The sequence below is a fragment of the Martes martes genome, assembly GCF_963455335.1.
Source record: "Martes martes genome assembly, chromosome: 9".
Classification (NCBI taxonomy): Eukaryota; Metazoa; Chordata; class Mammalia; order Carnivora; family Mustelidae; genus Martes; species Martes martes.
The window spans coordinates 124,293,825-124,317,158 of NC_137896.1; the positions used below are offsets into that span (position 1 = coordinate 124,293,825).

The following is a 23,334-nucleotide window of genomic DNA, read 5'->3' on the forward strand; positions in this document are numbered from 1 at the left end:
TGGCAGAAGGCGAGGGCATGTGGGAACCTGTCCTTGGGGAAGTGCGGACGCTGGGACCCCTTCCGAAGCCGGACCAGAAGTTGGGGGAGGGCTCCATCGGTTTAAGGCCCCATCACCCCGAGGCCCCGCACAGCCCGAAAATGTTCCCGCTGCCGGGGTCTGGGGAGTCTAACGCACCTGGAGGACGCTCGGTGCCCACGCCCAGAGGGCGCTGCAGACTGGCGCTCACGGTCGGAGACCGACGCCCGCCTCTCCCGCCCCTCTCCCGGACAGCGCCCCACTACACTGGGCTGGGGCGGAAGGGGGTGCGTCCCGGGCCCCGCCACCCAGGAGCAGCAGAGCTGAAACGCCCGGCACAACAGCCTGTGGGGGACCACAGCTCCGGAGGAAGGCGAGGTTCTCCTGCTTCGCGGAGCGAGAGGGGGGCGGGGCAGGGGGCGGGGCCAGGGCGCCGGGGGTGGGGCGTTGCAAGGAGGCCGGGCCGAGTGGCTCAGGGGGCGGGGTCCTAGGGGGTGGGGACTGGGGCTGGCCCGGAGACCTGGCGAGCTGGGGGTGGGGGGCTAGTTTTTGCAACGGCTAAGGGCCTGTGGGTTTATTATAAGGCGGAGCTCGGCGGGAGAGGTGCTGGCGGGAGGCGAGCGGAGAGGAATCCAGCGGCAGAGAGCGGACTGTAGCCGACGGGTCCCGCAGCCCTCGCGGTAGACAGCTGTGCGCGGGGCAGCGCCCGAGGGTGCTGAGCGCAACGACCCGGCGGAGCCGGCCAGGAGCCCGGAGCAGTCCGTGCCGCGCGGCGCCGCCCCGATCCCCGCAGCCTGCCGCGCTCCCGCCGCCGGTCCGGGCAGCATGAGGCGTGCGGCGCTCTGGCTCTGGCTGTGCGCGCTGGCGCTGCGCCTGCAGCCGGCTCTCCCGGTGAGTGCGGCCCGGGGCCGGGCAGGGAGCGGCGGGAAGCCGGTGCTTGCAGACCCGCCGATGCAGCCGGCGGCACGTGGAGGGGGAGGGGAAGCGGGGACTTTCCTTCCCGCGCTAGCCGGGCCGGCCCGGGACCGTGACCGCGAAACCCGGGCTTCCGCCTCAATTGCCTCCGCCGTCGGTGGGCGCCGCGCGGGTTCCGCCGCCAAGGGCCGGGGGCTCGGGCGTCCCGTGGAGAGGAGCCTGCGCCGGTGCCCCGCGCTCAATTATGTGAACCCGCTCCACATGGGTCGGAGCCCGCCAGCGTGCGGCGGCGCCGGGGTCACAGGCTCCCCTCCGCTCCGCCGGCGACCTGAGAAGATCCAGTGACCGCGGCCACGACGCCCCGCCCGCAGAGCCTAATTTAAAGCGGACTCGCCGAGCCCGGGCGCCCAGCCCCTTCGGCGGAGACGAGTTTGGGCGCAGCGGGGCCGGCGCGCTGGCAGAGGAGCCGGGGCCAGGGCTGCGCGGGGGTCGCGGTGGCGGCGGAGGTGGGGCCCTCGGCTTCCAGTCGGCTGCCCAAAGGGAGCGGGGCCGAGCTGGCAGCGGAAGGTTCCGGGAAGTTGGCCCCCGAACATCAGAGCCCCGCAGGAACCCAACTTCGTTGTGCTGAAGTTGTGCTGCCCGCGGAGGGGCGCGTGCGGAGCCGGGCACGGCCGGCGCGGACTGCGGCTTCCACGCGAGTGGACCCCGGAATGGCTCTTCCCCTCCCCCGGCCTGGCTTTGTGCTGGAGCCGCGCGGAGGGAAGGCGGGTCCCTTGGCCCGCCCAGTGGAGCCGAGGGGAAAGAGGGACAAATGTGGAGCCCGTGGCTGAAGGAGGAGGCCTTCGGGTAGGACTCCAGAGTCCACCTTTGGCGAGGGGGTGGGTCCCCCTTTAAAGAGGGACCTGGCCGACCTAGAGCATCCCGAGGGCCCCCAGAAAGTGATCTCCCGCCCCCGCGGCGTCCGCTAGCCCGCCTTCCCCAATGGGGGCGCTTTGTTCTCGGCCCCTGTAACCCTTTCCTGGGAACCGCCCCGCCGCGCCGGCCCTGCCGTGGGCCAGGACGCGGGCGGCCGCCAGGTGTCAGCGCTGGCCGCCGGGCGTCCACGTCCACTCCCAGCCCCCACGCCCGCTGCAGGGGTCCCGGGGCCCTCCCCGCGGGCTGGCTCGGCCATCCCCGGGGATGGAGAGGGGAGGTGCGGACGGAGCGGGGTGGGGGGGGGACTCTTCCCCTTCCGGAAGTGGCGGTCTCTCGCCACATCTGGACCGCTCGACTTCCCTAGCTCTTGGTAAGGGAGGCACGTGGGTAGAGAAGGATCGCGGCCGGGTGAAGGGGGGGCGGGTGGGGGGAGGTGCCGGGTCTTCCCCTGGTAATGTGGCATCTGCGCAAGTCTCGGCAACGCCGACCGTCTGGAAGCGGGTCCCTCTACAATGATAGAAACTACCAGCTACTGAGAGCTGGCGGGTATTTTACAGGGTCTGGCTCAGGTGAGGTGTTTCCCAGGCTCATCTGGGAAGAGCCCTCCCTGCTTTCCAGGCGATTGTTGTTTCTGGAAGTATTTTGAAGAGTAGGGTCCCCGATGCTTCTTGAATTGCTGATGAGTTGGAGGTGGGGGGCCGAGGGTGCCAAATCTGAGGGAGCCATGGGGACTGATGGCATTTCTGAACTCCGTCTCCGGTGCATTCCTGGCTTTCAGGTCCAGGAAGTTGGCATCTGGCTTCTTCTCTCTTCAGGGTTGCAGTTTCTGTGGGATTCAGTTGGTGCCTTGAATCATAGTTAATATTCGGGAGAAGAGAGTGGAGGTGTGTGGCTTACTTCCGTGGCCCCTTCTGGCCTTACCTCGCTGCTGCACTCTCTCCAGGTCCAAGATGGGGCCTCAGCAAAGATTGCTGAGGTGGGGTTCTCCACCTATTTCCAGCAGAATCGGGGGGAGTGTGGGTGGTGGTTCTTTTGCCCGCCTTGGTTGGGGCTGGCATTCTCCTGAGCTGGGATCCCAGGTGTCTGTTGACCTGGGGGAAGTGCATGGGATCTGAGGTTCTCCGTGGAGCGTGTTTCCCAGTCTCCTGTGTCCTGGGTAAGGGCAGATGCTGCAGGAGGAGGCATTATGTCTTGCCTAGAAACTTTGAAACAATACAGAGGGAGACACAGGACTGGGAGGCAGTTGTGTCTCAAGGGGGAAAGGATGAAAGGAGGGAGTCTCCTTAGAATGTGCTGGTGGGAGGGCTTCCTGGAGCTGGTGGCTGAGTGGAGCCTGAAAGCACTAAGCTTTGGAGTCAGACCTTGGCTTGGAGTTCAGGTTTTCTTTTTTCTTTTATAAAGTGTAGCGTGTTTTCTCTTGCCCAGCCCTGCTTTTTCCTTTTACAGTGGATGTCCGTGTTGGGTTAAAAGTGGGGACATAAAGTGGCATAAAGTATCCGCCCCTCCCCCCTTCCTAAAAGAAGTAAGGCAGTGGGGTTTGCCTAAAATAGGAGGCGGTGTCTACAGGTTGCAGACATCTGGTCTTCTCCCAGGGTTCACTTTGGTCCCAGTGGGAAAGCAGGTCAGAACCCCCCTGGGGACCAGTGAGGTAGGGTGTGATCCTGGGCACCTGACTTTGAATGGACAAGGGAAGTCTGCTAGGGCAGAAGGTTGCTCGATACCACTCCCGAGAGACAAGAACAGGTTTGCCTAAAAAGGCTTCTGAGTGTGTGTTTCCCCTGGTCTTTTGTTTCTTCCATGCCAGGAAAATTGCTTGTTCTGGAATAGTTACTTGTTGTTTTTCTCTCCTTCCCTTTTCTCTTTCTTGAAAGGCATAAAATCCCTTTTTGCCCTAATTATGGGGGCCAGTAGAGACATTTCCCAAAGGCATGGCAGAGTGGGTGGGGGGTGGGAGAGGCCTTAGCTGCCTCCTCCTGGGCTCGGAGCCTTCTAGAGGTGATGTCACTCCTGGCTTCAGCTCTTCCAGGAGGGTGGAGCTGGTTTTCGCCTCTACCTGTGGCTCATGGTGGGTTCCAATAAAACCTCATTAACCAAGGCTGGTGGGAGATGGTTGAGAGAGGAGAGAGGCCTGGAAAGAATTAGAAAGAAGTGAAAAGCTTGAATTTTGTAGTATTTTTTTTATAGAGGACTGTTTCCTATTGCCAAATTTTGGATCCTGAAATCCCTTGGGAATGAGGTATCCTTGGTATCCAGGTTTCCTTAGTGAGCTAAGAATCCACATTAGCCTCAGAAGTATTCTTACTTTGGGCAGGACTGTCTGCAGTGTATTTTCCTTCCTTTAGTAACAGAAGGATACAAAGCATAATCTAATCCGGGGAGGCCACGGTCCTCACTTGTCACTGTGTTACGTTAGGCATTTAATCTCCTGGGTTGTTGAGCTCCCAAGACTACTTTGCCTCCTGTGCGGGGTGCCCCCGGTTGGTACCTTTTGAATTCTGGCTTGTTCTTCCTCTTTCACCATCTCTGATAGCAGCCCGAGGTGACAGTCGTGGTCGTGTAAGTGCAGCCAGCAGCTTTTCTGTTCGGTTCTAACTTGCACTTTTCTCCAGCAGTGCTAAGACACTAATCAGAGTCGGGAGAACCATTTCTCAGACGACGAGTTTTCCGCGCTGAGAGTTTTGATTGTGAGCCATGTTTGTGATCCGTGACATGTGCACTTTGCGCCTTCATGGGCCCAGCTGGGACCTCTACAGTACCCCTGACGGTACCTAGAATAACAAAGGCTGTCAAGGGACGTGCTTAAGGCTCCCTCGGTGAACAGGTGTGGATGACCTCTGGAAGGAGGCCCCTAATGACCCCCATGTTGTGAGTTCCCCCATCTGGCTTGAGTTATAAGCGACTCGCTAGTCACAGAGGTAGCCTGGACCAGGCGAGGCTAACTTCTTGTAACTCGTAATCGGAAGGGCCCTTATTCTCAGCATGAGTCCTGTCTCTGTCTCAGGCCACAAACAGCTTTGGATTAAGTAGAGCCCCAGGACCGAGTCTCAACCCTGCCACTGATTCACCGTGTAATCTTGGGTGAGTCACTTCACTTCCAAGTCTTGGTGTCCTCTGAAAAGCGGACATCATACCTGTTCTCCCTGTCCTCTTTCTGTCGTTTGCGTGTTCATTTCATAATGAGCACTTGAAAGTGTTTGGAAGTGAAAGTGCCGGAGGAGAAGGGAGCTGTGGATAGGATTACAGGGCCCTTTGTTTGAATGCCTGCTGTCAAGCGCTCACTGCTTCCCTTACATTCTTATTTCATTTTTACCCAAACCTTTACGAGATACGTCATTGTCCTCGTTTTGTGGATGAGGCCTCTAGAAGTGAGCCCCTCCAAGAGGCCAGTGTGGAAGAAGCAGGATTTGTACAGATGTGGGGCCATTATGTGTATGGCATGAGTGAGTTGCTGGACTCTGACTTCTCCCCAGTGAAGCCCAGTAGAGGAGGCTGCCTGACACTTGCAGGGCCCTATGGGTGATTGCTGTTCTATCTCAGAGAACTGTGCGTAGACATGCTTTGGATGGAGAGGGCATTGCGCTGGACAGAGCTGGCCTGAACGGTGCCTTTAGGAGAACCCTGAGCATTGGCAACATCCTGGGCCTGGGTTGGGTTCAGCCCACGGCTTAGGGACAGGCAAGAGTTGCTCCCAGGAGCCTCAGTCAGGAAACGGTGGGACCCAGGAGAGCAGGGTAGGACGTGCTCCCAGGTCTGATGCCCATGAAGGGACCCTACATCCTTGGCTTGGTGCAGAGTGGCCTGATGGGGCGACTGTCCCCATGTTTGGATGGTGCCAGTGTGTTTGTCCCCAGGGCAGCAGCCGGTCTCCACGGACTTTTCATCTTAGGCACTGGGGAAAAGTTTTTGGAATTAGTAGACCCATTTTTAAGCTTGGGAGGCAGACACCATGGTACCAGCCAGGTGACCGGACACCCAGGACTCCTGGCTCCTGGGTTGGGCTCCCGTGCTGGCCCCCTCCAGCTCCTGCTCTCGCCGCAGGAGCAGCCCTGTGAAGAAATGGTCATTCAGTGCTTTCTGGTCCCGGAACCTTGCTAGTTTTACAGAACGAACGATTTCCTGATTTCTTCCTTCTTTTCAACAACCAGTCTTGGAGTCGTGGGTTAAAAGCTACCCACTACCCCCACCCCCCACCCCGAGGGCCTGCCTAAGTGTGTCTAGAGAGAAGGAATGGGATTAAGGGAGTCTGTGGAAAGAAGGCTTTTGGCGCCAGGTCCCTGCGCCCTGGAACAGACTCAGCACGGTGTCATTTCCCTCTCAGCTGTTCCAGCAGACGTGGGGCTTTAGATGGGAGTGTGCCTTCTGGAACCTCCCTCCAAGTGGGCTGGGGAGTGCCGAGGAAGGGCAGGCAGTATCCCTCAACACAAGGAGGCCCATTTGAGGCCGCAAAGGCCAGACCGTGTGCCCCACGGTCACCTCAGCAACTGTGACTTCAAGACACGGGCAGCATCCCACACAGCCTCTGGGACGGCCAGCTCTGTCTGCGTGACGGCACGGCTTTGTCCTGGCCTCACGAAGCTTACGCTGGGAGGGGAGTAGGCTCCAGAAGTTCTCCGGTATTTCTGGGCCCGAGACAGGGTCATCTGGTCAGCTCAGTGCTCTGGGACCCAGAGGAGTGAGCCGGTGATGGGGGGTGGCCTGAGGGGAGGTGGGCTAAGCTTCCTCTGGAAAGTGTCCTGCTTCCTGTCCTGCTTTGCAGGTCTGGGGAGCCAGGGTGTCTGGAGGGGCGCAAGCTCGGGGAGGCAGGCTTATGGGGGAGGGGAGTACAGTGGGCAGCCTTGGGGCTTGGGACCACAGGCCAGGAGAGGGGAAGGCTGGTGGCTGGACCTGCTCCCCGACCCAGTCGTCTGCCCACTGGTGTTTCCTTGACTCATGAGGTTGGAAGCTTCCAGATGCACCCCCTTCTGCCCCTGGAACTCTTTGGAGGTCTCTCTCCTCCTGGCCTCTGTTTATGGCTCTAAGGGCTGCTTGGTCGTATGTGGAGGCTGCTTCTCCTCTAGCCTTCAGTGCTGGGAAAACTCCTGTGACTCCCCCCACCAGGCTGCGTGCGTGCGTGCATGTGTGCGTGTACACAGGGGGTGGGATAGTGGACACGCAGCGTGGGTTGAAGCCAAACCTAAGCTTTGCTTGGGGCATCCTGACTCTGTTTCCTCAATGGGCCTTTCTACTGGGTAGGCCGCAGTCTGTTTCGGGGGGAACCTGGTTCCCACCTGTCTACAGCTTCCTCTCCAGAGGCTAGCAAGTGGTCTTCCTCTCCTTTTCTGGTGGGCTTTTCCCTCTTTAGCTACAACTCTTGATGCTCCTCTGTCGCTGGCGTTAGAAGTCTTTGGAAGTTCTTCCTAGAGAAAAGGGCAGCCAGGACACTTGTCCTTCCTAGTCCTGGTTTAGCCTCTGACTGGCCTGCGCAGGGCTTTCCGTCTCTGTGCCTCAGTTCTCCCATCTGCTCAAGGGGTTTTGTTCCCCATCTTTCGCTCTGATGGTCACGTGTTTGCAGAGGGACCTTGTCCTGGGGACGGTGAAGGTGGCAGTGGGGGACATGGCAGGGGTTTGAGGTCCTCTGCTGTTATTCTTCTGGGGCCTTGAAGGGACACTCACTGCCTGAGAGGTCCTCTGTGGAGGGCCGGGCAGGCTGCTTGGAGGAGATGGACTTAGAGCTCAGAGTGGGAACCAGAGGTGGACAGGGGACCCTGGGCAAGGTCAGACTTGGTGATGTTCTGTGCACACACCCAGGCATCCTGGCCCCGTGCCCCAGGTCCGTTCATCGGCAAGAACGGAAGCCCCGTCGGGCAGGTTGGGGCAGTGGGGCAGGCGGGCGTGTTTATCGCTCCACTTGTCAGCTGAGTCATGGTGCCAGGCCCACAGATCCTCCCCTGACACTCACCCAACCAGTCTTGACCACGAGCCCACGATGAGCCAGGCACGGGATGGGGAACAGCCCAGCGCGGCTGAATAAGGCTCTGCTTGCCTGGCTTCCAACCCTGGCCCTCCTCTTTGCTGCGGAGTGACTTTGTGCAAGGGCCTGTCTTGGCCTCAGTGAGCCCATCTGTGAAATGGAAGGAGGGGGCAAAGAAGCCGGTGACCATCACGCATTGGGGTGTTCATGATGTCCTGCTGGGTCACGGGACTGGGGGCGGGGCCTACCTCTGTTCCCGCTGCCTCGGTCCCTGAGGGTCCTGAGCCCTTCCTGACTTGACCAGATCTAAAGCCCAGAGCCTGGGCACCTGCCATGTACACAGCCCCGTGCAGGTGTGGAGTGGTCTACACCTGATCGGGGGGCCCACGCAAGAGAGGGTGGCCATGACTGGGACCAGACAGGAGGCTTGATCTGTGCAGACGGGCCAGAGGGGCCGTGACAGTAAAGATCCTTCACTGGGACAAGGTTCCTCCCAGAGTCCCTCAGCGGTATCTAGTCAGGAGCTCAGACCGCAGCTCGCAGGTCATTTTCTGGCCACGGGAAGTACGAGGGAGGGTGGTGCCCTGCTGAGGGCAGTAGGGGTGGCCGAGGCTGCCAGTCCTGCTCCGGGACCATTCACGGGCACTGTGATCTCCGGCGGTGTTAAGAGTCCTGTCCCATCACAACCACGTTGAATTCGTCTTTCCCACTTAGGGCTGCCCGGCACTTTCTGTGGCCACACCTGCCCTCCTTGGTGGCCCTCTGGCCTTGCGTGGGTGGAAGGTGGGGAGGTAAAGAGGGGCCTTCTGCAGGGCCAAGGTGTGCTCATCCGCCCCAGACCGAGCAAGTAATGACAGCGGGCGGCCCTGGGGGACTCAAGGACGGCTGTGTCCGCGCCCCTTGCCCCACCGTGGCCGCTGATGTTCGGGGCCTCGCCGGCCTGCTTGGGGCCTGGACTGTGTCGGCAGCACCGGCTCTTCTCTCCATGGCTTGTCAGCGTCCCTGCTGCCCAGGGGACTGTCCCGGGCCTTGGAGTCCCATCTCTGGCGAGTGTCCCCGACGGATGTGTGATCAGGTTTGGGCTCGCAGGGCCGCAGGCTGCAGGTGTTTTGGGAGGCCTCCGAGACTGGCAGAGGCTGACGTCACTCCACCTTCTCCCAGAGAGAACCGCAGGGGTGCGGCCCTGCTGTCTGTGGGGACCGCACCTCCTCCAGGGTGCCTTGTGGGGACTGTCAGGGCAGCGAGACCTCCAGGCTGGCCAGGGCCTGCGGGCTGTGGGCTGGGCTAGGAGAATGGGCCATCTGTGCAAGGGAGCTCCTCAGACTCTGCCCCTGCCTCCTCTCCCCACCCCCAGCAGGCATCTGGGGGTATGGGGTGGGGGAGGTCGGGGGGAGGAGCGAAGTTGCAGTGTTTTCCTGGGGTCATCCTGGTTGTTGTAAGGTCCTGGGAAGGCCCTGAGGTCTGGGTCCTCATCCTGGGAATTGTGTGAGGAACAGAGAACCTGTGACCTTAACCCGCCCCCCGCCCCCACCTCTGCTGAACAGGGCCATCCTTCCACCTAGGGGCTGGGCGTCCAAGGGACATCCTGGTCTACCTTTCCCCCAGTGTGACAGCAGCAGCCTGAGCCTGATTGTTTGGGTCTGTCTACCTTTGGGGTGGGTTCTGGGGTCCTGACGCTCTGGGGCTGGGCAGGCCCGGTGGGGTCTAGAACTGGTGGGCTAGTGGGCATAGGTGAGCGTGCCCAGGGACTGGAGCAGGGAGAGGCGACCTGTGGAGGCTGAGACGAGCACTGGACATGGAGTTACCAGGCTCCATCATTACCAGGCTCCCTCGGTACCTCCGGCCTGTTTCTTCACCTGCCCCTAAGCCTCAGTTTACACTTCTGTAAATTGGGGGTTTTCATCTGCCTCAGAGGGCTTTGGACAAGATCCCAGGAAGTAATATATGTGGCATGAGTGAGAGCCCCTTCCTTGCCTGGGCTCAGAGGAAGTCTAGGGGAGTTTGGGGGCTGACTCTGTGGAGGGGGTGCCCTGGGGAGACCCCCTGCTGGCTGTCTGACCTGTCCGGGTGTGTTGTCCCTTCTTGAGAGTGGCCGGCTGGTCTTCCTCCCGTGTGCTGATACTGTAGGGTCTGAAAACAGGGGTTTTGTTCCTTCTTGGAAATTGGAACTTCCCTCGCAAGGCCAGACTCTGCTCACCTGTGCCCGAGTCTCTGCCAGGGGCAGGCTCCTGACCCCAAGGAGGTGTGGGCTGAGCCGGTGGGTGGTGCGAGGAGGCCGGACACCAGGGCACCTGGGTAGGGGCGCAGGCCAGCTAAGCAGGGACCCCCAGACTGTGGGGGGAGAGTGGCTTGTCCCTAGATCTGCAGACTTAAGGTCGCCCAGGAGAGGGAGCTGGGCTAGGCTGGGCCGCAGGATGTTGGGGGAAAGGGCCCCACTCCGGTCCTTCCTTCTGCACTTTCCCCTTTGCCACGTCCCATGGAAACGATGGCTCCTTCTTCCTGAGGGCAAGGGAGCCACGTGGTCCTCACTGAAGGGCGGCTCACAGCATGCCTGCTGGCCTGCCTGCCCGTAGGCCCTCCCCCTGGCCCTTCATTGGCTGTGTGCCCTGGGCCTAAGGACTTGTCCCCTTTGCCTCAGTTTCTTTATCCGGAGGATGACTATGGTACTAGAATCTAAGGTTATTATGAAGATTAATTAATTCAGCTAAAGTGCTTAGATCAGTGCCAGGCACAGAGTACACAATAAATATTAGCTGTCATAACTATTTTTTTCCCCTAAGGCCTAATTCAGGTATTTCTGTTTGTCGAGTAACCCCCAGCGCAGGTTAAAGCCCGAGATTCTTACTGCGACCCCTGACTGTCCTTGAGCCCTGGGGATGGTTTTAGGGCTACTCCCCCTCCTGGGTGCCTCCTGGGTGCCTCCGAGCTCCTAAGACTGGGGCTGCATCCAGTCTCCCTCAGCTGCCTTAGGACCTACTGTGCGCCGGTGCTGCTAGTGCCTGGGAGCTCAAGGCTGGGCGTTTGAGGCTCATTGGGCCTTCCAGCCATCAAGAAGGCCCTGGCGGATGGTAGGCTGACGGTCAAGGGACCCAGGCTACTCTGCTTCTGTGGAGGTGGGAACCCCCCAGTCACCTGGGGAGCAAGCTCAGCCTATTCAGACCTGGTCTTCATGGAAGATTCTGCCGCATCTTGCTTATGCCCCAAACTCCCAGTTCCGCTTCGCGGTGGTACCCCTGTGGGACTCCTTCAAGGACACTTTGCCCTTCCTGTGTCTTTGTCTGGGCTCCTAGCAGCCTCAGTGCCTAATCAGTCTGAATTGTACTTTATTCCAGAGGCAGGTTCCCAGGCTAGCCCATTCTTCTGCTTGGGAGGAGAAGCCATGTCTGTAGCTCAAAGTGGTAACAAAGAGAAGTTAGTCTTTCTTAGGTGTGGGGTTGGCTGGCAACCACATTCTGACACAGGTTAAAAAATTTGTTCTTGGCATCTCCCAGCCTCTCTTTTGTAACCTTTCCCATCCTCCATAGCGCCTACCCACCCACAGTGCCTCACTTCCAGAATGAGCACATCTCCCTTATAGAGCTGCTTTATACTCTAGTGTGAATGACTAGCACCGGATAGCCTTCCCAGAGGCATTTTAATGGGGATACTCTGCAATAGCAGGGACACCAATGGGGTAAATGGGTGAAGAAGAGCTCCCCTTCCCTGCATACACAGCTGGAGCCCTGACTGGTTGCAGGTGTGTCCAAAGCTACAAGTTTCTGCCTCTGTGAAACTTGAGGATACTTTATTTAGAGCGGTTGGGGGGAGGGGGTTGTCTCTAGAGGCCCGTGTGCCAGAGGTGTCAAGCCCCCAAGCCTGGTGGAACCTGGGGGTTAATCAGCTAGAGAGGAGTGCAAGGGGCCCCCATGAGGGCCGGTGGGGAACCCTACACCGAGCTTCTGGTTTTCGCTGTCTTGTTTGGATAGCCAGGGTCGGGGAGGGACAAGGCTCTGGAGGCCTTAGCCGCTCCCTCTGTCCTCATGGGTTGCCAGTTGCCATCCCAGAGTCCCCTTGGTTTGGGACATCTCCAGCATCGTGCCTGGTCCATAACCCTTCTCAGGAAGCTGAGAGCAATGACCTTGAGGCCCTGTGATCAAGCACCCTTACCCCCACGAGCCACAGTGGGTCCTCTGCCCTCTAAGCACCGTGTTTGTGGTACACCCCTCAGGTGGGCGGTCGGCTGCGGCTGCTGCACCTGCCTGCCGCTTGAGGGCGGGTCTCGACCTCCCAGCCTTAGACTGGGAACTAGGAGCCCCCTTGCCGTCACTCGTTGGACAGATGGGGAACTGGAAACAGCGTGTTTTCCAAGGTCATCCAGTAAGTTGGGAACAGAGCCCAGGCTATAACCAGGTTTTCCTGGTGTTGGGTTTGGTCACTTTCCCCTGGCCGTCCCTTGTCTGGCTCCCGGGGCAGCCCTGGCCACAAAGGCTGGCAGGGCCAGGCTGGGCAGCCTTGCTCAATGCCCAGCCTGGGGCGCTCGAGGGCAGGGTTGGGGGGGCAGGAAGCTGAGGAACTGGTCTTCCAGCTCCGAGGCCCCACACCCAGCCCTCAGCTGGGCCTGTTCTGAGACGAGTCCCAGCACGTGGGCCGTGAGGCAGGCGCCAGCTCCGGGGAGGGGTGGGTCTGGGGGTGCCGGTGGCAGCTCTCACCTGGCTTGGGTATCGGGCCTGGGGCTGGCTGCCAGGATCCTCCCTCCCTCAATGCAGCCTTGTCTTCCCTGGGTACTTGACATAGGCAGAATGCACCAGGGCAAAGGGCGCTGCGACCTTGACCTAAGGTTTCCATTTGGAAAGCCCAACGTTAGTGTTGTGGGAAATGCTACCACGGGGCGGGGCGGGGGTGGGTGGGTGTTTCCAAGGCCGGTATGGACATGCCCTGCCCTGGAACCCCCCACGTGGTGAGGCCTGTGTCTGAGTGGCAGGCTGGGGACAGGTCAGGTGGGTTGTGTGTGTGAGTGGGGGGAAGGGTACACGCGTGGGAAGTCCCCTGAAAGGTGCTCCTCCTGGTAGAAGTGCCGATGGGGGTTTGGGCCTGGGTGCCCTCATGGCTGCTCAGGCTGAGGGCAGAGTAAGTCCCCTGTCACCCAGCTGCTGCTGCCCGGGCCCCTGCCGCCCTAGGCCAAGCCTGTCATGCCCTCTGCAAGTCCCGGCTTGACCTGGTTCTGGTAGAGAGACACTGAGCTGATAAATCACGGTGCCTGTCAGGCCGGAAATGCTGGGGTGGCTCTGAGGCTCTGGTGGGGCCCCCACCTCCTGGGAGTGTCTTCAATGGGGGCAGGTTTCAGGGTCTTGAGGCCAAAGCTGGGAGACTGGTGCCTCTCAGTGTCATAAGCACGTCTCCCCGGCAGCTCCCAAGGTAGGAAAGAAGCCTCCGGAGAGAAAGTGATTTATGTGCCACCACTGGGATAGCCTGGGGCAGGAGGGAGCCCGGTGTCTTCCTGGGCCCTGGCCGGTTGTCCTGCCCCTCCTACAAACCCCGGTGTGGCAATCTGGGGCCACCGTGTCAACCGCTGACAAGGAGCTGGGGCTGCTGCTCCCATGTCCCAGCCTAGCCTGTCAGAGCACTAAAGGAGCTTGGGGGACTCTAGCCCGGCCCCTTCTGTTGTCTGGAGAGAGGCAGAGAGCTGCCCAGGTCACCCAGCAGGGGAGCAGTAGGGCTAGACACACCCCGGGGCAGCCACCCTGGTCAGGCTCCCCTCTCCCCGCAACCCTGGCTCTGGTGATTTCCCTGAGACCCCGGATCCAAGGTGCTTTGGGTTTGACCTGCCTGGCCTGTCGGGTCCGTTGCCCAGGTGCTAAAGGAGGGGGTACAGGTGGTGTCCCGGATGAGGAAAGTAGGGCCCCAGGGTGTTGGGTGAGCCATAGAAGTGGGGCTGCGTGTTCCACAACATTCTCTTCCCGCCACCCCCTCCCCGTCTCTCACCCCATCCTCCCCCACCATCCTGGGAAAGCAGATGCCCCTGAAAGACTGCAGGGGAGCTCAGCAGCCCCTGTTCCCCACCTCAGTGGGCCGCCCGAGAGACCCCGCTCCTCCTGCCGGGTCAGTGCCTGAGGCCTGAGATCCCGCTGGGGGGGGGGGGGGGTTGGCAGCCCCGGGGCCGGCAGGGCGGGCTGCTCGTGTTGTGAGCAGCCAGAGGGCCCGTGCCTCCCAAGTTCAGGGTTTCCTCAGCTCCACGGTGAGGCCCTTTCGCGGACCAGGCAGGCACTGTGGTGCACTGTTTGTGGAGAGTGGCTGCATCAGAAACACAGAGAATGTTCCAGAGTCATCTTGGATCTCTTTGCCACTAGGGCTTGTTTATGGGGCCCTGTTGCTGTTTGGGACCTCCTCCTTGAAGATGACCAGAGCGAGGGTCTTGGGACCTTCTAGGGGTTTGCCTTCCCCGGCACCCAGGCCCTGGGCAACTCCGGGCTAGATGTTGTCCTGTTCAGATTAGTGTTCTCCAGGAATAGGCTGCATCCCTACTCCAGTGGGGACTTTGTTCGCTATCAGAGTCCTGGGCCTTTGCCCCAGACCCACTGAGTCAGCCTCAGGGATAGTGCCCAGAAGACTTCGTCTCTGACTGTCTCCTGGTGATTCTCGGGATCCTGAGAAAGAGAGCCCCGGGCCTGGCCAAAGGCGATGGTTTGGGTGTCCCCTTGGGTCAGTTTGGCATCTTGATGCATAGGTGGGGTTCGAAGGCTGGGGTGCTATAGCTCTGAGATCTCAGGACCCAAGAGTTACGAACTGTAGGTGTGTGTGTGGGGGGGGGTGGGAGGGATCTGCCCATTCCCTTAGTTCCATAGATCTGACCAAGAAACTGAGGGAGTAACAATTCATAAAGAAACTATGAATCTCTTAATCCTCCTCAGAGTGTCTGTTGCCCCGGGGGATCTCAGTGGGTGGGAACAGTGGGTGTTTGTCCTGGCAGGAGTGTGGGGCCCGTGTTGCGTTTGGCCCCACAGCTGGGCTCCTGGAGCAAGTTGGGGGCCCTCCAGTCAACAGCCCCAGAGCCAGCGCCACGGCTGGCTGCCGACGAAACACTGCCGCCAGCCCCTTTAGCTCTGGCTGCCTTGAGACCAGGAGGGCTGTGGACTCCGTGACTTGGTCCTATCACAGCAGCCCTGGCTTCATCATCCCACTGGGACAAATAACGGTCAACGGATACCTGAGCCTCCTTCTCTGTGGGCTGTCTATGCCTGCCACATTCCTGAGGTACCCGTGTCGCCGAGCTTAGTGACTTGGGGCTGAGCATTGTCTCCAGATCTGCCTGGGGAGTTTCAAGGCCCAGCTTCAGTGTCCCCTGGAGGGTCACCCTCTGTGCCCCAACCACCTGTTTGGAAGCCTGAAGTGGGGCTCCTGGCTGTGTGCCTTGGGAGCTTGCCAGGACCAGACCATATCTTTTCTCTCCAAAGGCCCCGGATGGTGATCCCCTGAGTGTTGGTGTCAAGGACCCTGTTTAATATCAGTCTGTGACCTCCTTACACCATACTGTACTTTTAGCCACGTGTTGGCTGAAGAGCAGCTCAGTGATGCTTTCTAAAGGCTTCGTGTTCTCCATCACTAAGTCAGGCAGCCGGTGACATGTGGTTAGTGACTCAGGGTCACTAACCTGTCGTTTGGAAACCACAAGTCTTTGGACCTGTTGGCTGCAGCTGACGGAGGGTGGGAGTCCAGGGAGCAGGTGGACAGGCATCCTCTTCCATGAGTCCGGACTTGGAAGCCCTGGGGTCCGCCATCCTCCCTCGAACCTCTCTCAGATGTCCACTTGCTGTCTTGACTTGTGAGCTACCATGGACATCTTGGCCCCAAGATGTCTTGGGGGGCTGCTGACCCACGGTCGCACTCCTCTCGGCCAGCCAGGGTGGAGGTTGCACAGGAGGGTGGCGCTGTCTGTGGCCAGTGCGGGGTGAGCGCCGGCTGGGCTTGGCTTGAGGCTCTGCCTTCTTGAGGCTCTTCTGCCGACCTCCGCCCACAGACTCCCTCCCGATCTGTTCTCGGGAATGGCAGGCAGCAGCCCCATGCAGACTCCCAGCCCTTGGCAGCCGTGATGCGTGGGCTGGCACCTTGGTCCTCTTGGCTGCTGGGGTAGGGGTCAGGCATTCTTACTCTGTGACACTCTCATCCCGTAGCTCTGGAGCCGGGGGCGGCTGTGTTGACGAGATTGACATCTTCGTCTATGTGTTGCAGAAGCGTAGATGGGCAGCTTAAACCGGATGGGCCTGCCAGGGGGTCTTTGGGGGCTGGAGGGGAGGGAGAGAGCTGGGTAGGTGAGGGGAGCACGTGCAGCCACAGCCCATGGCCTTGGGCAAGTCCCTGCCCTCGTCTGTTTCAGTTCCTTATCTGTGCAAGATGCTAATCTCAGGCCTGCCCGCCTCAAATAGAAGGGTAAAGGTGGAGAGGGATAGAAAGTATTTCCAGTGTGCGAGAGTGCCTCAGTTTCTCATACCACCTCTTTTCTGCTCTGCTGGAGCCCTGACCCCGGGTCGCCTCTCTCAGTCCTTCCACGCAGCTCGGGTGTGGCCAGCAGCTCTGAGATGGAGGTGGGCTAAGTTCCTTTCCTACTCCCTGTCCCCCAGCCTCCATGTGTCTGCCCCATGACCCGTGCCCTCCACTGGAGCCAAACCTGGCTTTGGCCTCTTGGGCCGCTGGGCTTAAAGGTCTGGAGCAGATTGGCCCTTCCTCTGGGCAAACTGAACGTGCAGATGTTTAGATCTTCCTACAAGGATTTTGATGTGTTAGAGGAAAAGCTGAGCTTCCTAGGATTCTGCAGAGGTTAAAGAGCCCCATCCAAGGCGTGAGCTGGCCTGCCGTTACCTTCCCAGGCTACTTGAGGTGGGTTCCGAGCTGGGCCACTCACCTGTCCCCCAGCAGCCCTGACCTGTGGCCACGTGGTGGTCTCTGAGGGGCCCTAGGCGGAGACAAGGCTGCGGAGAGTCCCACAGGAGGCCTTGGGGGCAGCTGGCCACAGACTCTTAGCACAGCTGCCTAAGTGAAACCGGAAGTCTCACCCAAAAATGCCAGTCATCTGGCACCTAGTGATCCAAGTTCAAACTCAGCAGTTTCTGCTCATTGCCTCCCCAGGGAGTGGAGGCCCTCACTAAGGTTCACGCCGCAGGAGGGGATCAGGAGGTCACTGCAGCCCTTCCCCTGCTGGAGACCTGGCCCTGAGAGGGGAGGGGCTGCCCCGAGGTCAGGGAGCTGGTTTCAGCAGAGAAAGCGTTTGCTTAAGAGCTTGTTGTGTAAACAAGATCGCACAGGGATAAGCCAAGAGGGAGTTGAGGGAACAAATTGTTTTTAGGGACTGGGCAGATTCACAGTCTTATCTGGTGGTGAAAGAGGGCCTGTGCTTGGGAAACGGGCTCACCTGTTGGGGCTTCTCTGGGTAGGTGAGAGGCTGCGCCTCCTCACCGTTGGCCTCCCCTCACCTGGGCCCGAGACTCCGGCTTCTGCCAGGAGATTTGGCCCTCGTTTCGGTGCCACCGCGGCTGCTCTGGCTGGCGCCCTGACCCACCCCCGAATGCTTGTGTCTCCCCCCTGCACCCATGCCCGCTGCCCTGTGGGTGGCCGTCTGCTGTGGGCCTGGGTGGGGGCGTGTTGGGGCGGGGGGCCTGCTCGGTGCCCGCCTGGTGAGCGGTATTCTTTGGTCCCGTCGGGTGCAGGTACAGGCCTCGCGGAGGTGAGCTCAGCGGAGACGGGCCGGGTGTTGAGAGCACCACCTGGGGACAGCGTAGGCAGAAGTGGCCTCGGGCGGGGAGAGGACAGGGACTAAGCCAGTTGGTGTAAATGGGCCGCGAGTGCCCAGACGGGCCCTTCTCGGGCCAGAACCTTTTTCGGGGGGGGGGTGGGAGGAGAGGTAGAATTTGGGTTTTGCACTTTCAGAGGAAGCTCAGTGGTATTTCTAGCCTGGTGGTTTCTACACGTGTCTGAAGTGTCCCTCTGACCCGAGGGTCTGGATGGGGAGCCTCCACCTGGCCCAGCTGTGCCCCAGGCGGCCTCAGGGAGGCCAAAGGTCTTGTCTGTCTCTTCCTTGCTCTGCTCCACCCAAGAGTGAAACCCCATGGCCTGTGGCCAAGACCCAGGGAGGCCTCTGGGGCTGAGGAGGCCTCATTGCCTGGAGCCCAGCCTTGGGTCTCCTGTGACCTGGCTCTGTCCTGCCTCTCTTCTGTAACCCCACCACCTCCATCCCACCTCTCCCCCAGAAGGCACCAGAATCCTCTTATCCATGCTGAGCAGCTCTCACTCCCCGAGTTAGAGCAGCGGCTGCTATCGGTGCATAACCTCTGAATTTTTGTAGCAGGCCTGAAACGTAGATACTACTACTTATCCCCATTTTACAAATGGAGAAACTGAGGCCCTAAGAGGTTTAGTGATGTCCCCAGGGCCACTCAGCTAGTAAGTGGCGAAGGGCAGGGAGTCTCCTACCCCGTGTGCTCTGAACTGTACTGCTCTGCCTGTTTATTCATGTTTTGGGGGGGCCCCTGACCTTGGGGACCCCTAGAGATGGAGGTGTCACGAACTCATCTGGGTCAAAGGCTTGTTGCTGAACAGGACACTCATAGCTACCCTTCTTGCCACCTAGCCATTGGGTCTTCCCTTCTCCGACTGACGTTCTGGAACTAGTGTTGGGGAGCCCTCCACACCCCGACATCACCAGGCTCTAGGCTTCTCTGCAGCCTGCTGGGCTGTCTGTGGTGTGTCTTGCCTCCTCCTGGCCTGCCCACTAGTCCTGCATCGGCAGCCCCTGCCTCGCGAGTCACCCTCTGGCCCCCGCAGCCACTTGGAGCTGCACTGCGCAGGCAGTGTCCTGGGACTGCTGTTTGCACACAGGGTCCCTACCAGGCCCATAGCCTGTGTGTCGGTGCCTCCTGAGTGCTGGGCCTCTTCTAGATCAGTCTCATCTGTCCCTAGCCTAATGGGCACCTTGTCTTTGCTTCCCCAAGGGGGCCTGGGCCCAGTCCTTCCCGTTGGTGTGGGAGGGAGCACGGCCAGGCCTGGGACTGTCCTATGTGGCTATGTCCCATGCCCATCCCTGACCTTTCCCCTGAGACCCTTGATGTCCATACCTTGGTGTCCTGCATGCCTCTCTGGAGTCAGGTTACTGGGGGATTGTTCCTAGGGCTCTAGAAAACCCCAGTCTTAGACCCTGAAGCTCCCTGGCCAATGGCCCCATTTTCAGTATAGGCTGAGCTGATGGGGTCCATTGGGGCCACAGTCTCTGTTCCCAGTAATGACATCTTCTGTGGCTCTTCTAAGAGGTCCAGGGCCCCCTTACCAGGCTGAGTTTCTTGGGGTAAGGGCCCTGCCCTCTCTGGCATGTTTTTGTACCCCCAGCACCTGGTGCAGGGCTGGGTCATCATAGCATTCGGGGGTGTGTGGGGGACCAGAGGGCTGCCCCGAGCTGAGGGTCCTGGTGCCACACACAATGGTTTCTTTCCTTTGCTGTGTGTGTGTGTGTGTGTGTGTGGTGCGGGAGTTCAGCTGTCTAGGACAGGGACCCCAGAGTAGCAGGGCCTTGGCCAAGCTTCCACTCATACCCTTTTGTATCCTTTTCCAGCAAACTGTGGCCATAAACGTGCCCCCTGAAGATCAGGATGGCTCTGGGGATGACTCTGACAACTTCTCTGGCTCGGGTGCAGGTGAGCTGACACAAGGGACCCCCAAGGTGGCCATCAGGCAGCAGGGTCTGGGGGGTGATGTTAGGGAAGAGAATGAGGTCCATGCTGCAAGGAGAAGGCATGTGTGGGTTGGCGGGGAGTGAGTATTGGGTTTCTAGAAGGCCCCGGGGGCTGTCCGCTGGAGACAGACTTGGGCTCATAGCGTCCTAACTCTCTGGACAACCTTTGGAAAGGAGGACTTCTCCGGGCCTCTCTTTCTTCATCTGTAAAATGGGAATATATCTTGACTTCATAAGATTGTTGGGGGCTGTAAGGTAACACAGAGCCTGGTGGGGTGTAGATCTTCCATAAATGTTCCCGTATCTTCTCCTATTTCCCCTTTCCCTGGGGGAGTGAAGTCCTTGAGTGGGAGGCGACCAGGGAGGCCTCCCAGAGGAGGTGCTCTTGAGCAGGATTTTGGAAGAGGGTTGAGGCCATCTGTGGGGAAAGTGGCCAAAGTAGGGGCCTGAGAGCTGGAAGTAGGACACAGGTCTCTGTTCTTGGTGGGGGTGTGCTAGGTCTTTCTGGGGAGAGGGCAGGTGAACAGGGAGGGGGCCAGAGAGGTGTGTGTGCGGGGGACAAGGCTCCCGAGAATGCCCCCACCCAGGTAGCAGGCTTTTGCACTGCAGGAAAGCTTCCTTCCCAGATGGCCTGGTGTGTCGTGGCTCGAGCCACCACGCTGTCCCCAGGCACGTGCAGCAGAAGAGGGCAGCTTTCCTCTTCCATTTTCCAAAGCAGAGTTTCTCCCACGGAGGGGTTTGCTCTGCCGGCCGGGGAGTCTTTGGGCAGGCCTTCCCCTGCAGGAGCTTGGCTGGTCTAGATGTCCTGGGCCTTGCCTGCTCCAACAAGCTGCTTCTGGGCCTCTAGGTGCTCTGCCAGATATCACCTTGTCGCAGCAGAGCCCGTCCACCTGGAAGGACGTGGTGCTCCTGACAGCTGTGCCCACGGCTCCAGAGCCCACTGGCGCAGAGAACCCCACCGTCTCCACCTCCGTCCTGCCCACGGGAGAGGCACCCGAGGAGAGGGAGGCCGTGCTCCTGGCCAAGGTGGAGCCTGGCTTCACCGACCAGGAGAAGGAGACCACCCACCCACCCGGTGAGACCACGCCGCACCCGACCACTCACCGGGCCTCGACAGTGAGAGCCACCACGGCCCCGGGGCCTGCCACCTCCCATCCCCACAGGGACATGCAGCCTGAGCACCGTGAGCCCATGGCGGGACCCAGAGAGCTCGACCCTCACACTCCCCATGTGGAGGACAGAGGTCCTTCTGCCACCGAGAGGGCTGCAGAGGATGGAGTGTCCACTCAGCTCCCAGTAGGCGAGGGCTCTGGGGAGCAGGTGAGTGCCCCCCGCTGTAGTCATCTGTGTTTCCAGGGTGCCGGCTGCTGGGCACGTGCGGTGCACGGTGCTGAGGGACTCCGGCTCAGTCATCGGGCACCCCCAGCACCCTGTGTCCTGTAAGCATGTCCCATCCCCCGCCATGAACAGAGGGTCACAAGGTCCCACCTTCCCCCTGCCTCCAGGGCCAGGCCCAGGGCAGGACAGACTAAATAGGAGACCAGAGCAAAGAAGTCCTTCAAGATTGCCTGTGAGATGTCTTCCAAACTTAAGCAAGAGAGTATAAAAATTCTACTCGATCTGACTTTCTGTCTTGCAGTCATGGTAACTTTACACTTTACATTAAAATGACAGTATTTCTTTTCTTTTTAAAGATTTTTATTTATCAGAGAGAGAGGGACAGAGAGAGAGGGTGCGCACGTGCATGCACACACAAGTGGGGGGCAGGGGCAGAGAGAGGGGGAAGCAGACTCGGCGCTGAGCAGAGAGCCCGATGCGGGGTTCCATCCAAGGACCCTGAGATCGTGACCTGAGCCGAAGGCGGACACTTAACTTAACTGAACCACCCAGGTGTCGCCCTGTCTATTTTCATATAAATACATGTGCCTTGTCTCACTTGCTGTGATGTCTCTGCCACAGTCCAGCCGGGGTCTGGTGTGATAGGATGAGAGGCTTTGGGGGTCCAGGAGGTCTGGGTTGGGTGCATCTGAGCCGGTGGCAGTGGTGACCAGGGAGGCCTGAGCTGCTTCTGGGTTGGGAAAGAAAACTGGATGCTGCTGCCAGAGGTGGCCCACCCCAGCCTGAGGTTGTCCCTGCCTCCCGTAGGACTTCACCTTTGACCTGTCTGGGGAGAACGTGGCCGGGACGGCGGTGGAGCCGGACGAGCGGAATCAACCCCCAGTGGACCGTGAGGCCTCACAGGGCCTCCTGGACAGGAAGGAAGTGCTGGGAGGTAAGTTTCTCTCAGCTGGGGGGTGGGGTGGGCTGTATTTGTCCCTGGGGCGGGGCTGACCACGGCCGCCTTGGGGGGACCCTCCTGGTGCGGCGGGACTGCTGCTTAACCCACGCTGAGCCGGCCTCCCTGCCCTCACAGGGGTCATCGCTGGAGGCCTCGTGGGGCTCATCTTGGCCGTGTGCCTGGTGGGTTTCATGCTCTACCGGATGAAGAAGAAGGACGAGGGCAGCTACTCCTTGGAGGAGCCCAAACAAGCCAATGGCGGAGCCTACCAGAAGCCCAGCAAGCAGGAGGAGTTCTACGCCTGACGGGGACCGTGCCCCTCCTCCCCCTACCACTCGCTAGGCCCCCACTTGCCTCTTCCGTGAAGAACTGCAGGCCCCGCCACCACGCCCCCCTCCCAGCGCCCTGCCCTTCCGGGCACGCGGGGGGCTCTCGACTCTGCTTCTCTGACTTCTGCCTGGAGACTTGGGCGCTGGGGCTTTCTCGCACGTGACCTTTCCACCATAGCCAGCACCTGGCATCTCCTCCTCCTGACTCAGTTTCTCCAACCTGGAGCAGCCCCTCCCCCGGCCCAACTCTGGAGGGAAAGGGGACCCTGCCGCTTTGGCCCTGAATGGGTCTGCTGGCCGGCGGCGGGTACATCTGTAGCACTTGCCGGCAGAGACCCCTGATCTGGGGGCGTTTCCTCCCCCCCCCCCCGAGGGGCGAGGGGTGGGGAGGGGAGTTCGGAGCTCCAGCAGATTCCCATTGTTTTTGGGGGGGGTCGCCTTTAGATACAACTTGTTTTTGCACATGTTTCCTCTAGTTTCTCTGTTCATAGCCCAGTAGACTTTGTTACTCCTGAGGTAAGTTAAGTAAGTTGATTCGGTTACCCCGTCTTGCTTCCCCTCATCTATGGCAAGGAGACAGCATCAGGGTTCAGACTTTTCTGTTTTGTTTGTTGTTGTTTTGTTTTTTTTTTTTGTTTTTTAAACTAGGAGAACCAAATCGGGAAAACAACATAATAGGCCTAGTTTGAGGGTTGTCTCTGAGTTGTCACTCATGTGTGCAACAGGGTATGGAACGTCTGCCGGGTGGCCCTTGGGCTGGGCTGGGCTGGGCTGGCTGATCCTGGCGGCCCACGGGCAGTCGCCGCTGGAGCATCCGTGCCCGAGGCCGTGGGGCCGCCGCGGCCAGGCTGCTGTGAGGCAGAGGAGCCAGGGGAGAATGGAATCCTGGCACCTCTGGCCGGGGACCGAGGAGAGAGGACTGTGGGCCGGGAGACGGGGCAGTGGGCCCAGAGAGTCTCCCGCAGACTGAGCCCTGCCTTGGGTGCCCCAGAAAATGTCTCTGGGGGACATCTGCTTCTGGAAGGTGATGTGAGGGGCCTGGGCACACCTGGCACAGAGCTGTTCCACGCAGGACCAGGTTCCCCTTCGATGTGCTTCTGTGGCCCTGCCCTGGGCTGGAATCAGGAATGTTCCAAAGAGTGATAGTCTTTTGCTTTTGGCAAAACTCTACTTAATCCAATGGGTTTTTTCCCTGTACAGTAGATTTTCCAAATGTAATAAACTTTAATATAAAGGA

General features: G+C 59.8%; 1 protein-coding gene across 1 annotated transcript; it reads left to right on the forward strand.

Moving 5' to 3' along the window:
• The first annotated feature begins 555 nt into the window (after positions 1-555).
• On the forward strand, positions 556-23,334 carry SDC1 (syndecan 1). The gene is made up of 5 exons (XM_080812943.1): positions 556-909; positions 19,371-19,452; positions 20,338-20,810; positions 21,636-21,762; positions 21,904-23,334. The coding sequence occupies exons 1-5, from the start codon at positions 844-846 to the stop codon at positions 22,071-22,073; spliced, it is 918 nt and encodes a 305-aa protein (XP_080669069.1). The 5' UTR covers positions 556-843; the 3' UTR covers positions 22,074-23,334.